This window comes from Lonchura striata, chromosome 2, assembly GCF_050655825.1.
Source record: "Lonchura striata isolate lonStrDom1 chromosome 2, ASM5065582v1, whole genome shotgun sequence".
Classification (NCBI taxonomy): Eukaryota; Metazoa; Chordata; class Aves; order Passeriformes; family Estrildidae; genus Lonchura; species Lonchura striata.
Window position 1 is genome coordinate 63,728,913 of NC_140704.1, and position 14,402 is coordinate 63,743,314.

General features: G+C 41.6%; 1 protein-coding gene across 2 annotated transcripts in view; it reads right to left on the reverse strand.

Annotated features, from left to right (window-relative positions):
* The window catches only part of F13A1 (coagulation factor XIII A chain), a 59,220-nt gene that overhangs the window by 29,282 nt on the left and 15,536 nt on the right, over nucleotides 1-14,402 (reverse strand). For both annotated transcript variants that reach the window (XM_077790781.2, XM_085571471.1), the window contains exons 4-5: nucleotides 11,086-11,337; nucleotides 4,363-4,481 (exon numbers count right to left, since the gene is read on the reverse strand). In XM_077790781.2, coding sequence (XP_077646907.1) covers nucleotides 4,363-4,481; nucleotides 11,086-11,337 — 371 coding nt within the window. The remainder of the gene's footprint in view (nucleotides 1-4,362; nucleotides 4,482-11,085; nucleotides 11,338-14,402) is intronic.

A 14,402-nucleotide genomic window follows, 5' to 3' on the forward strand; every position in this document is an offset into this window, starting at 1 on the left:
AGTTTCACCATCTTCAGCCATTTCCTGGCCAATGGAAATCCTTTGCTTTTGCCTTGAGGGTACCACTGCCATATGGATCCTTTTCAGCAAACATCCTCCAAGGCAGCACACCTCTCTTATTATCAGCCACACTTGCACTGAATTACTTTCTCTGGAATAGCTGTTCACTAATGATCACTTTATAGTCTGAGCAGAGCTGAATTAATGGTGTTTGGGAATAAGGAAACAGGGATCAGTGTTTCTCAGAGAGCCACTACTAGTATTTTGTTATTACTGGGAATCTGAATAATTGCACATCTCAGTCCACTCCACTGGGATGTGACGCGAATAATGTCAGGTGAATGACTGTGCTGTGGAGAACCTCTTTCCCAAGGAGAATCGCCACAACAGGAAATGTAAACTCTGGGCCCTCGCAGCTGTCTTCTTGGTTCAAATTCACTTTTCTTCTAGTCTGGCCCAACAATTTTTTTACCAGGATCAAAATCTGCTATCTGCATTTCAATTAATCGGGCCTGGGCTAGATCAGTAAGAGGTTTACCCTTCAAATTAAACTTTTTTAATCTACAGTTTGTGAGACATTGTCAATCTTGCCAGCACATACAGAAAGAATAAAGAGGAAATAAATATCTATCAGGGTTATTGCCTTCCACCTCAGCATTTAAAAAGTGACATGAATGCTTGTGAAATAACTGGATCAACAGGCAAGAGAGGACAAGCTGAAAGGGCTACCTGGCTTACACTCTTGCAGTAGTGTAGGATGCAGAGTAGCTAAGGCCACTTTTGCCCTTTTTGACTATTAAGGAATTAAAAAAAATAATTAATCAAACAAAATCAGTTTTCTACCCTCACTCTTGGCAAGAAAATCTTATCTAGATGGAAGTGGAATAGAAAAATAGCAGTTATAAGGCTGAATATCTCTGAAATATCAGAGGAACCAGAGAAGTAGTAGGCAGGGCAGCTAGGACAGGTGAGTGAACCTGATCCAGGCAGGTTCACTGTCTGTTTCATTGAAGCTGAAATGAAAATAAACCTATTTCAGGAGCAAGGAACTTTGGTAAAACCACTTGGGAAAAAATGCAGGTGGAAAATAAGGCACAAGAAAACCCACAGGTGAAGTGCACACAGATATGCCTTGTGTTACAAAGCAGCACACGTAGCTGTCCTGGGCATCCACCTGCATGCTAAACTGCTTGTAAAAGATGATCTTCCATTTAAACCAAAGTAAGAGAGGCTGCATCACTTTTTGCAGTGGTTGATTTAAAGCTGTGTTTCTCACAGTCAGTTGCAGGCAGATGTGATCTCATGTTGCCCGTGGTGTGACCTGACCAAATGCATGTGCTGTAGAATTACACGGGCACGAGCTTGGGTTTCCAAGCTCAAGCAGATCAATGTGTGGACACAAGAGAAGCCATTATGGCAACAGAACTCTATGCCCACCTGTTTTATTTTGTTTTTCTCACAAAACCAAAAGTCAACATTAAATGATCAATATAGCATTTAACTTCTGATATTTTTCAGCTAGAGAATTCCTATGTGCCTAGATTTCTTCCAAAGCCAAATTTCCCCTGGATTCTCCATGGAATTTTCTGAGTGACTGCCTTATACAGTTTTTTAGGAGGGATCGCAGTCATGTTACAAGTAGAACCTCCATCCTCATTCATTGCAGCCATGTTTCAACTGTTCTGTTGTTTTCTCTTCCTCTGTCCATGTTTCTTGCCTTTTCTCCTCTTGTGTTGATGCTTCTCATTACAGACAGCAGATCTGAGAACCACCTCCAACCAGTTCTGAACTCTATGCTCCTTTTCAATTTACAACCTCAGGTAAAGTTTCCAGCTGTGATTGTCCTAAGTAATTTTTTAGCTTAAGAACATTACCATGTATGAATCTATCTGCATTTTTGTATATGACTATATGCCTCTCATCTCTATAACTCTGTGTGGCCTTGCGCTTTTTACTTACATGTGGTAAAGGGCTATATATCATAAATATAAAAAGCATAATTGTACAATATATTCATAATATAGGCCATTCTGCTAGTACTTTTACTCTCTCATAGCAATGTTCTTGTTCTTATCATCCAGGATTGTCAAAAATGTGTCTTTAATGGTTGGAAATGGACAGGGTAAGAACAGGAACATTCTGTCCTCCATTTCACTGAAAGTAAGGAAACTAGAAGAATAGTTTTCTGTTCCTTTGCCTATTGACATGTCTGTTAAACCCCTACAAAATTATTAATTCCATTAAAGCTCTTGGCTTGGAACTGTTGAAATGCAGCTGCCACATGCAGCTTTCTCATGGGCAACCAATAGAAAAAGGTGTGGAGTGAAAATCAGGTCCTCTGATTTCAGCTAACTCAGGAATTCCCATTTCCAAAGTTCATGAAAAAGGACTATGGAATGTCCCTAATCTCCCAGGCAGAACTACTTCCTGGCAAAACCAAATAAATAAATTTCTCAAGGAAGGCTGGTATTTGTGTTAGGAAGATGCCAGATTCCCAGAATATAAACACTTCAGGCCAAGCCACCATAGGCCATTAATGTAGCATCTTAGGACATAAATCTAGCATCCGGTTTAAGCAGCATCTTCCACTTCCAGCTGCTTATTCCCCTCTCTCCCTCCCCCTTACATGTGTCATAGAGTGAATCCCAGATCTAGGAACAGAGCAAGCCCAAGAAATTACCCGAGGGAAAAAAGGAGATGCTTATTGAGCTATATCAGCTCTCCAGTCTGAGTCACTGCATGGCTTCACAAGTGCTTGCAGGGGGAAAGAAGGGCCAGGAGGGGGCATTTTTGGTCAGCTTACATGCAAGACCAGCTTTGGCCTCAGGGTCTGGTTCCACATCTCTTATATCAGTGGCATCAGCAGTTTATGGAATTTCTTTCTTCCCTGCTCTCCTTATTTACAGGTTGTTTTTGTCACAGTCAGGAAACCAGTCAGAGCCTGCAAACAACGGCACTGACATAACCAAAGGAATGATGCAGAGGCAGGAACTCCCTAATGCAGTGCTGCCACAGGAAAAAAAGATTAAATTGTACCCTTAAATTAGGAAAAAAGAGAGATGTGAGTTCAAAGAGCTCTCTGGGGCAAGCACATTGGCAATCCATCCTGCTCAAGCTTTGAGCTGGTATTTAGCTGAGGGAGAGAAAGCAAGATGTAAGGACCCTTCTGCAAGGCTGTGCTAGGGAAGTGCCACAAAAACTGAATGGATCCATCACCACAGTAGTACCTTCTTAATTGTGCTGTTGTGAAAATCCAGGAGATGAGACAAATTCACCATGTCCGGTATCTGTCCATTGGAGCCCATTTGAGTGACAGCCAGGATTATACCTTTGCTATCATTTCAGTTCCGCCTGGAAATACCTTTTTCCCATTCTAACACAATAAGTAAATTCTTCCATCCCATAGGGTTTTTTAGGCTGGGTAGTTCTTACAAGAAGGTTGAGGTAAAATAGGTAAGCAAAAAGTCTGAGACAAGGGGTAGTGGTTTTAAACTAAAACAGTGTTGGTTTAGATTACATATAAAGGAGTCTTTTTTACAGTGATGGTGGTAAACTGTTGAAACAGGTTGCCCAGAGAAACTGTGGATGGTCCATCCCTGGAACTGTTCCAGGCCAGGCTGAACAAGAATCTGAGCACCTGGTCTAATGGAAGGTGTTCATGTCCATCTTGGGGTGGTGGAAACAGATGATGCTTAAAAATCCCTTCCAACCCAAATTCTATGATTCTACATTATTGAAGGCACACCAATACCCCACTCCAGTTTAGTGGAGGTTGTCTCCCCCAGACTGCAAGAGACCACTGGAGACTGATGTTATCAAGTCCAGGCAGAAAAGGGAGAGATTCTCCCAAAATTTAAAATTTTGGAATTAAATACTAGTTTTTTCATAGGAAACTTGCGACTATCTGACTCCCAAGAAGAACAGAATTATGTCCACCAAGTTGTTAAAGCTAAAAAGAAAAGTCAAAAAGCAATACAACATGTTGTCAAAAAATGAAAAAAAGCCAAACAAACAACTCTACTTTTCATAAATTGATTTGATCCTGAAGCAGCAATAATGCAGGAGCAGAAATACCTCTGCCCTGTGGAAACCTCAGCTAATGATTATAACTTCCAACAGGCAGCCTCTTAGTATCTGAAATATGCCCCTGAAACAAGGTCTTTAAATATCAGCTATTATAGTATTGCTTTTCTGGATTAGGCATATAGCCACTTCATACAATTTTAAAATTATACCCCTTATCTTTCTGAAGGAGAAACCAATAATGCATTCCAGAGCCCACAGTCTCAGCCACAGTCTGGTGTCAATTAAACTCATTTGCAGTCCTATAGGGAGCATCCAGAGAAGATCTAAACAGCTCACCTGCCCGTAACTCCAGCTTCTTGATTTTACATCTTCGACGTTTCCATGGAATACAATACCAACATCATTCAGGACATATTCTTCCCTTTCTTTCTCATCATCAAGGTACACAGCATCCACTGCATTAGTTTACCAAAAATAAAATATTAGTACAAGTGCTTAATTTTCACATAGGACAGATAAAACATCTTAGCATATAATACATTCATCTTTGATGAAAAGTACCCCTTTGCGTCAAACAAAGCATTACTTGCTTCAACAGAGTACAGGGATAGGGAGGTAGTCATCCTAGTTAAGATACACAACTTAAAAACATGCAAGATGGAAAAGTGCTGGCAACTCCTGCCAGTTTTCTCAGGATCTGTAAAGTAGGATTAAAATGTTACATCTGCACAAGAATTTTATGATCAGTGTGTGAAACTAATTTAAAAGTTGGAACACCATGATGCAAATCTGCATCTGTACAAAAAGATCAAAGAACAATTTAAAACCTATTAATGTTAATGGAAAACAGCTCAGGTAAAGAGATCTACAGAAAAATCTGTAGTGCATTAAAAAAATACAGTTTTTATAACGTATGAAGAGAAAGTTTTGATTGCCTTTTCTGTGCATTAGTTATTTACTGGAGTATCCCTTCCCCACATAGCTTGACTGACCAGGTAATATGAGGAGAAATTCAAGTGTCTAAGTGAGAACAGGAAGTAATTGGATGAGGTCTTTATCAAAACATATACAAAGGGTAGATTCTAGAATGGATTTATATCAAAAATCAAGAGCATATGCACGGATGCTTGACTTGCAAACATGATTTACATATGTAAATAACTCATTATTAACATTAATAAAGTACCCTGAATGACATGAAACCATTCAGATGTTCACAGGTAAGTATGAAGCAGGCTGTGATGCTAGAATAGTTGAAGATTTATTTCCTGAGCCAATGCTTGTATTTTGAGACTAAAAGATACACGTTAACAATTAAGAGCATGGAAATTAATTAATTTGAGGAAATCCATACTGTGGTTCCAGATAGCAAATTAAAGGGAATTTCAAACAGTTTGATGTGAGCAAGTACAAAACTACACTCTCTACTGCCATAGTAGATTTCTTCAGCACCGGACTACAAATTACTAGAGGATCATTTAACTTTTAAAAGCCTTTTGATTTGTTATGTTTTGTTGAAATGCAAATCAGATTTGCACTATCTTGTACACCTCATCCTCAAGAGCTTCTTCATTTCTCCATGAAACTGCAATTTGGCCAAAAATAAGCAAATACCTGAGCCCACAAAAACAAAAAACAAACAAACAAACAACATCAGTGGCAAAGCTCTCAGTGGCCTCAGTAGGTGAAGGGCTTTGCCAATATACACAACTGACCCTTCTGAAAGTTTTGTTTTCCCTCAAGATATTTTTCTATTTCTATGTCTATATATATACATAACTGATTATACCTAGATATGTAACATAATGACCTCCACATTGGTGTGCAAAGGATGACAGAGAAGCAGGGGTTAACAAAGGATCCTGTATTGCATTTGAGGAAATCAGTGCTTGCTGTTGTGCTTTATGGCCATTGCTGTACAGGCCCTGATGATTAAGTACAACTTGGAGCAAGCAGAGGAACAGCAGGTTTCATAGAGTTTTACCTAAAGTAGACAGCTCTGAGACCCACTCTTGTTATTTGGCAGGGGTGGTATTCACCTTGTTTCTAAAAGCTGTACCATGAAGAAGTTTGTAAGCTTTTCACTACCCATGACCTAGTAAACCTTAACCTGCACCCAGATACAAAGTGGATGGATGATCATGGACTTATTGTGTTCAGAGGCTATGAGGTGAAAGGGAGTGTTCAGACTTGACAGTCAATGAAAAGGCTGCAGCCATTTCTGCAAGCAGGGACTCTCAATCATATGAAACTGTATATTACATGACTTTTTTGTGGTCCAACAAGTTCTGTATAACAGCCCACTAAAAATATGGCAGGTTTTACAGATCTCATAGGCTCTGTTCCATTAGGCTGGAGTTGCCTGATTTGCTCACTGAACGATTATCTGCATTCTCTCACTGAGCTCTGGATTTTATTAAAGTCTGTCCATACAAATAGTACATAGAGTTCATTTAAAGAAGGAGAATTCACACCTTCTTCTATGCAGATACACATTCAGTGAAGTGTGTGCATATGCCTTCTTGACAGCTGTTGTTTTCTTTTGGGGATTAAAAATATCAACATTGATCTTGCTGGTATCAATTGAGATGCTTATGTTATTTTGAGACTGCATGATCTTTGCTAAATCAGATGAAAATTGATTAACTTCTCTGTTGATTATTTTAAATATTTGTGGTTTTGATAAGGTAAAAAGGTCTTTTGTGTTTTATAGGGAAGTCAGCTGCTTTGATTTTTGACAGCTTTCACTGCCCTTGAGACTGTTTAGAAGAAAATATGAGGCATTTGTGTCTACTTTGATGCTAAGCATGCTCTACATAATGCAACTCCTTATTATTTTGTGCGAGTGGAGGCTCACATCTGACAAACAGAATTCCACAGAACTGTGCTGGCTTTGTTTGTTCTTTTTCTTTAGCAGTTCAGAGTTTTTTTTACTTCACTTCTTTTATCCTGGGAATTTACTAAAACACCAGCAATGCTACAAAGAAGCAAATTAGCTTCTATGCTACTCTGCTTGAAGTTGGGGAAGGTGAAAATACACTTCACGGGAAGACAGCACTGCTGGTGAGGAATCCCTTGCTAAAGACATGAGGAGTGCAGAGTAACCCTTTCTGTTTGGGAAAGTGAATGAACTTAAAAGAGAGCTCTACCCAGCATGGAGGGACCCCAACCCCAGCACAGCAACCCTGTGGCACTGGAAAAGCCATTTCTTCATGCAAACAGTGACAGCTGAGCACAGCAGCACCAGCAGACAGGTGGAACCAGCAGGCTTGCCCTGAGCTCCCAGCCTCCCTTCAACATGCTCCCACAGGAACCCAGTAAGGCTGGGCTTCACTGGGACCACAAAGCCTGCAGGGCTCATGTTGGGAAGAGGACAGTGCTGTGACAAACCCCAAGCTGCAAGAGGTAAATGCAGTTATCTACATAAAACACTCTACCCAGGATCAAGATCAATATGCTGCCTTGAATAGTACTACTACTTGCCTATATTAATGTAGTATGAGGATGAAGCTGTATGTGAATTTTGCCCATGTGGAATCTATGACACAAGTAATCGAATTTAAGATTTACCTAAAAAAGTAAGAAAACATTATTGGGCCACATTTGGATGACTGGTAACACGTGAGATGAGTCCAGAGTCAACCACATGTTATTAATCCTCAAACTGTATTAGAACATTTTAAGCAGAAGAAATATGCAGCTGACTCAAAAAAGTTGCAATATGTTAAATTGCTTAAATCCATTCTGCGTGAGGCTTGGGTGAGCAAAATGCACGCCTCAGCCCCAAGTTACTCAGCTACACTATGCACCTCCACCTGTGAGAGAGTCACAGAAGTCAGCACAAGGACTTTTCCTGATAAGCACTTAATGTTCCTTAGCAGAAAGTTGCAGGGACTCAGCACCTGCTTGGAAAGAGCTCACAGCTCCTTGGAAAGAGCTCACAGCTCCTTGGAAAGAGCTCACAGTATCCAGATCAAAGGAGTTCTTCTCCGCTTTCATGTAGTCTGATATTGCCAAGAGTTTAGTTAAATTCCAAGAAGTTATCCTTAACTACTTGCCATTTGTATCTTCCATTCCAGAACTGAAGAAGGCTCTGCATGCCCAAAAGCACATCTGTTTTATCCAACTATGTCATCTGGCTGTAGAAAGGATGCTGCCTCTCCTCACAGACTTTACCTTGCTTATTAAGTAATGAAAATTTCACCTGAGTAACTGAAATCTCAATCCACTAGTTAGGTGAATTCCCAGATGTTTGGGGCTTGTGTATATAATTTTGGAGAATCAGACCCTGTGTCTTTAAATTGTCCTTGGTTATCATTCTTAAATATAGCTAAAGGGATTAAAACATATAGAAGCATATGACGATTCTGGAAGCAAAATAGTCTGTAGCTTGACTGGTAAAGTATTCAAACTTCTTCTGAAGCAGCAGGGAAAAAAAAAAAAACCCTTCCTGGGAAAATATGTCAAAACTGAACTATAGTGAGAAAAGGAGTAATAAGAAAGGGCACAAATGCCTCTGTCTTAAAGAAAAGCTCATACTGACATATTGATGCTCCTCCAAGATGATGAGTCGGAAAGCTGCACCAGGCTCTAGCGCTGATACTCCACTCCCTGCTATAACAATCCCCATTCATTCCTGGCATCAGTCTTCTCTCTTTTTAATGAGGCTTTTCACTCAGACTTTTCTGCTTAGCTATTAAACCAGCAAACAAGTGTAGAAGGTTATTGTTTTCTCTGCACTTTAACCGCCTCAGTTTTTCTACCCTTTTGTCATTCCACTGAAAAATCTTTTCCAGCCAGGGGATAAAGCATGAAGAAATAGTCCTTGATTTTCTAACAAAAGAAGAGGAGGGAAAGACAGATACAGGAGCTAATTAGCCCAAACTACTTAGGAGTAAAAGAGGAACAAGAAATGAGGATATATCCAAATCCAAATGAAACAAGCAGGAAATGAAAACTACAGTAGTCATCAAGGGACAGCACCTGAAGCCATTGAGATACACTTGAAAATGTAAGTTGCAGAGGAAGATGTGGTCCCCAAGTTGCTTGTCCTGGATCTGGGGTCATACAACACATCTTTGTTGCCCAGAAAGTCTTTTTTGCTTTCCAAAGGCAGACTTTTTCCATCAGCCTTGCTGATGCCTGCCACTGGAGGCAACTGCTGCCTGTCTTGCACCCTGTGGGTTTACTCCCAAGTTGTGGTTTTAATCTTGCTGGCTTTTGGACTCACTCAGCTCAGATGTGAGGGAGGAGAGGAAAGTGTCCATATACCATGAATAATGGTGGATCAGTCTGCAGGTAGAGTTGCTGGGCAAGGAGGTGTGAAGTAGGTATCGATTTTCCCTTTTCCCTCTGACTAACATCTCACATCAGCTTGTGTAGTACCAATCACACCACATGGGGTAGGCAACCCCCCCACATCGCATCTTGTCTCCACATTAGGATGCATGCATGCAGCCCTGGCTGGTTGTCTGCTAATCATGAGACAAACTGAGGCAATTTAAGAAGCTTTTCCCTGGGGTTTATCCCTTTCCAAAGATGTGCTGAGCCACTGCAGGGTCACTGTGCTGGCTGTTACAACATCCAGGACTAAAACCAAGTAGTGCTCTACCTTTACGTAGAGCTTTCTGCCTTCCCTGGTGGAAGCTGTGAGTCTGATGATGCCAAAACAAACCTTGAGAAATTTTGTCTGCTCACAGTGGATCATAGCTTTGGCAGTGTTTCCTCTCTTTGTGTTGCCCACCCTCCAGAGTAAGCTGTTAGCACACTGCTCTAAGGTACCTTACACTGCTTTCAAAGTATCTCACAGTGTGGTAGGGCCTTCGGCCATGCCCTTCCCTCCTATTCCCACTTAACTAACTCCTCTTTATTCAGCATTAATCTATATCTTCCTAAATAATGCATAAGCTAATCATTGCTTATATTCTCTCAGACCAGGGGCAAGTAATGAATCCAGCACAAATCATTCCATGTACTGACAGCAGTGCAGCTGAATAATGGGCTCTACTAATAATGCTAAACTTACTTGTCACTTGGTAGGAGGGCCCTTCTTTGGCACAAGATTATTTGATGCAAATACTGTGGTAAAAAATGGAAAGATGAAGAAAGGGTAGCAGGAGAATATTGAAGCTAGCTGGTGACCTAAATACACTGCAATACATGTGATTTGGACCTTTGCAAGTGTTGGAAGCAGAGACAGTGCTACAGCCTGTCAGAAGGCTGAGACAAACCTCTCTGGTCCTCCTTGCCCTCTCCTAAAAGCCACACACAGAGTTCATTGAGTAAAATACAGCCCTGACAGCATAAAGCCTGATTTCTTTCAAGGATCCTAGGAGATTTAAAAGAAAAAAAAAATATATTCGTGAACTCACGGTATTATTAAAAAAAGGCTCATTTGCAAAATGTTTTGTTCCTCAGAGAGGGCACTGTTGCTAATTAGTCACCATTAAAGGGGAAGTTATAAGGGCAAATGCCATGTAGCAGCAGGAAGGCACCACCAGTGATGCGACAGCAAGCTGAATTCCACCCAACCTGTGCAGGAACAGCAGCTCCCATAGAATTCCTGCAATATTTTGACTTCAGATGTTCAATCCCAAATGTGGCAATTAGCAATGTAAGACAACTGAGTATGTGAGGCCACCACATCCTGCCCCACACCAAATCCTGGACAAAATATGCTCATGCTGACTTGTTTAAGGCACACACAGGCACACTGGACACTCTCAGTGCTGCCTGTTCAAGTCAGAGTAGAGCCTTGGGGTATGTTTACTATGAAAAATGGAGCCTGAAGTGGCAAATACAGGCTTGGCCAAATAAAACTGCAGAATTTCGACAAAACAAAGGCATTGTTTTCCAGAATGGAGCCCTGCATACACAGGGCTATTCCCCAGCCTGAAAGACTTGACTTTTGGCAGAGTTACTGTAAATTTTCCAGACCCAAACTGGTCTGGAAAACATATCTCCAACCTCTTTGGCACCATGCTCCCATTCCTGGACCAACCCACCTAAAACCTGATAAGCTCAGCAGCACAAAGTGTAAGGCTTTGACCAGGTACTTACGCTTGCACCAGGGATTGAACAAGATGTAAGTGTCAGTCGCTGAATTCCTGCGTGTCCGAAGGATGCCGAAGGGAGTCATGACAGCAACATAGAAGCGAAACTTCCCAATGATGCAGGTGACAGAGGACATGATGGACAGCCGAATGGAGTTGTTTTCCCTGTGGATAATCTTGGCTCCCCACTGGCCAGGTTTTAGCACATTGCCTACTAGGATTGGGATGTAGGTGCCTTTGTTTTGCTGTGGGTAGCGACCTGGAGAGAGAAGTGAAGAGGTTCACCTTGTTTTGACAGTTTTTTAATTTTCTATCAGTCCTCTGTCCTTTTGTTTTATTTTCAATGGAGGTGACTGGTTTTAGTGGGCAAAAATAACATACTCTCTCATTGCCCCTCACAGGGCCTGGTAACTTGACAGCACAGTCACACAATTACCTGCAACAGCTCCCCACAGGCAGCCTGTCCCCATACCCCCACCCACCTCACTCCAGCAGGCTCCAGTCTCACTGGCTTGAGCACTGCCAGGAGCATAAATAGCCCTGCCAGCATGAGAAGGGGCTGTCCAGGCTTTTCTTATTTACTTTGTTTATCCTCGTGCAGCAAGCTGCACTCCATCTTGCTCCTTGCCTGGTGTCAACAACACCAGCTAGACTGTTGGCAAGTTTAGGAGTTCAGGTAAGAGCCACTTCCCTAGTTCAGATGCACCCACCACTCTTGTTGCTAGCACACAAGTGCTCTCTGGGCCCCAGGCATCATTTTTGGGGCTCATTAGCACAGCAGAACCCTGTTCTTCTCTGCACTACTGCAAGCAGAGACCAAACAGTCTTTCATGAAGCCCACACAGATGGAAGAAACACTAAAGAGTCCACATGCAGATGCCCAGTGCTTGGTTCCCCCTGAGCATCCACTCCTCAGGGATGTGGTGGGAACCAATTCTGGATGCCCACAATATAAACCACCACACTGGGGCTCAATCACCAAACTCTCTCCGCCAGAAATGGGTCCCAAAGTATGACACGCCTTCAAAGTACCTCACGTGAGAATCTGCCTCACAGTAAGACAAATCACACCCCAGAGGAGCTTATTTTACTCTGCCAACTCTAAAAGCAGCTAGACGGATAGGATACATGTAAACATGTACAGTGCCAGCATTCAAAGTTGTGTGAGGCTCCACCCCTTGAGACTGAGGTAGAGCCAAACTAAATCTGGAAGCCAACCAGAAGCATAGACAGAAGAGATGCTTGTGAGAATGATAAGTTCCTTATCTCATTCTCAAATCTACTCTTCATTTCATATTTTAGGCTGCATGTCAGTCTCTCTCATTCAAAAATAGGGTAATGAAAAGCAATGATGGCAGACGGAGGGACAGACTTCTATATTTTTCATTCCTACTATTTAAGAACTTCAAAATCAAACTAATTTTCTTGCTTGCTTATTTTTATACTGCCAATATAGAGATAATCACAGATCTGAACATTGCTACATTTTGGGAAAGGACAAATCCAGCTTTAAATCTGAAACTTGCAAGCTGCCATGACATTTGTGTTTCTGAGAAATCTGGGGCTACTGTGCTTCATCCAAGAGATTATTCTGAGCACATGAATTTTCATTTTGCAGATATTCAATGCACATAAATAACCCACTTTGCCCTGCAGGCCAGGGATGCCTTAACCCATGAAACTCATTGAGATCAGTGAGGAACACAATAGAAGGAAAAGACCTACAGAAGAATAAAGGACTAGAATAATAGAGCAAAATCAATAGAAAACACTAGAAGATAGAGCACTGGATACTTCAAATATAAACCATCAAAAGAAAGCCAGTGTAGAGAGAAGAACCTATAGAGGTAACAGATATAGGAGCTGAACGCATTCTTGTTCTTTGTAGTGCAACTGTGTATGACCCAGCTTGCCTCTACAGTTGATATTTTGCTTCTAGTTTTGACATAATCTTGTTCTAAAAAAAGCAGTCCACGCAAACAAAGCAGCAGAGCAAACCAAGCAGTTGAACTGATATCCTTGAAAACCGCTAACAAATGCTACTTTATAAATACCTCCTGTACCTCCTTCAGAAAGGTGGGAGGGGGAAGAGATTACTATTTTAACATGGTTAGGAACTGACATCCCTGTCTTTGCTGGAAGCTGCATGTTGGTGTAGGAGCCTGTTGGGGACAGGAGAAGCTGTGCTCTGGCAGCAAGTTTGCACCACCATGTCTGTGTATGCCACGTGTACATACATGGGAGACTGCAGAATCACTTCCCAGAAAATCTGCCTACAGGAACAAGATAGGATCTCAAAGAAGCCACAAAAACTTTTCAAGATATCCTTATGGGACCACTGTCACTGGCACTTCATAAGCAGGTTTGGCAAAGAACCAAGCCTCTGGTATTCTCACTTTTTCTGAAAACTCAAAACCCCATTTTCCCTTCCAAGCAAGGAAAGCCACAAGACACCCTAATATACCTTTTGCTTGACAGGGCAGCAGCTGTAGTTGCTGTTGAAGGAGTATGCAAGGTTCTTTCAGCCCAGAGCCCCACACAGCTGGTCCCACAAAGTAAGAGAAGTCACTGCATTATCTTGCTCACTCATGAGGAGAAGGTGCTCTGGGGCACCGAGGATGCTTTACATCCCTGCAGACATAGCAGATATGCCAAGGACAGATATCCTAGAAGTCAGGATACTTTGCAGGTGTTATAAATAGTAAATACAAGAGAACACTGTTTGCTCCTGATAATCATGATTTGGTGCTTCCTTATGGTTACATAAATCCTGAACCCACAAGGAAGTTTGGGAAGATGGGCAGAGCCTTCAAGAGCACAGTGAGCAATTTCCAATGTTTTCTTTGAAGAGGGGACAGGTTCTCTAATCTTCTGAAATAGAATAAAACCAAACCAAACCAAACCAAAAACCAAACCAAACAAAATGCAACTGGAAGATTAAGGGGTGTAAATGAAAGAGTAAGGGAATTGTTACTTCTGTCAGGAGCTTGTGGAGATGAATTGTAAACACACATCTGGACACCTGTCAGCATTAGTCACACTACTCTCTTATGCACACATCTGTTGTCTTGATACTAGAGTGCTATAAAGCTGACTAACTTTGGCATTGCATGCTAAGGTTGCTGGCCAAATAATTCTTACATAGCCTCAGTACTATGTTTATCAACTCTCTAGGGAAGTCCTATCAGGATGGCTTGGCATCTTGACCTTTATCTACATCTTGAGCACACATTTCTGGCTGCAGTGGAAAGGTAGAGCCAGCTTTGGCTCATAGTTGAGATATCTGCAATGTTGGCCCTTCCTCAGAAGGAGAACATGGAGCGG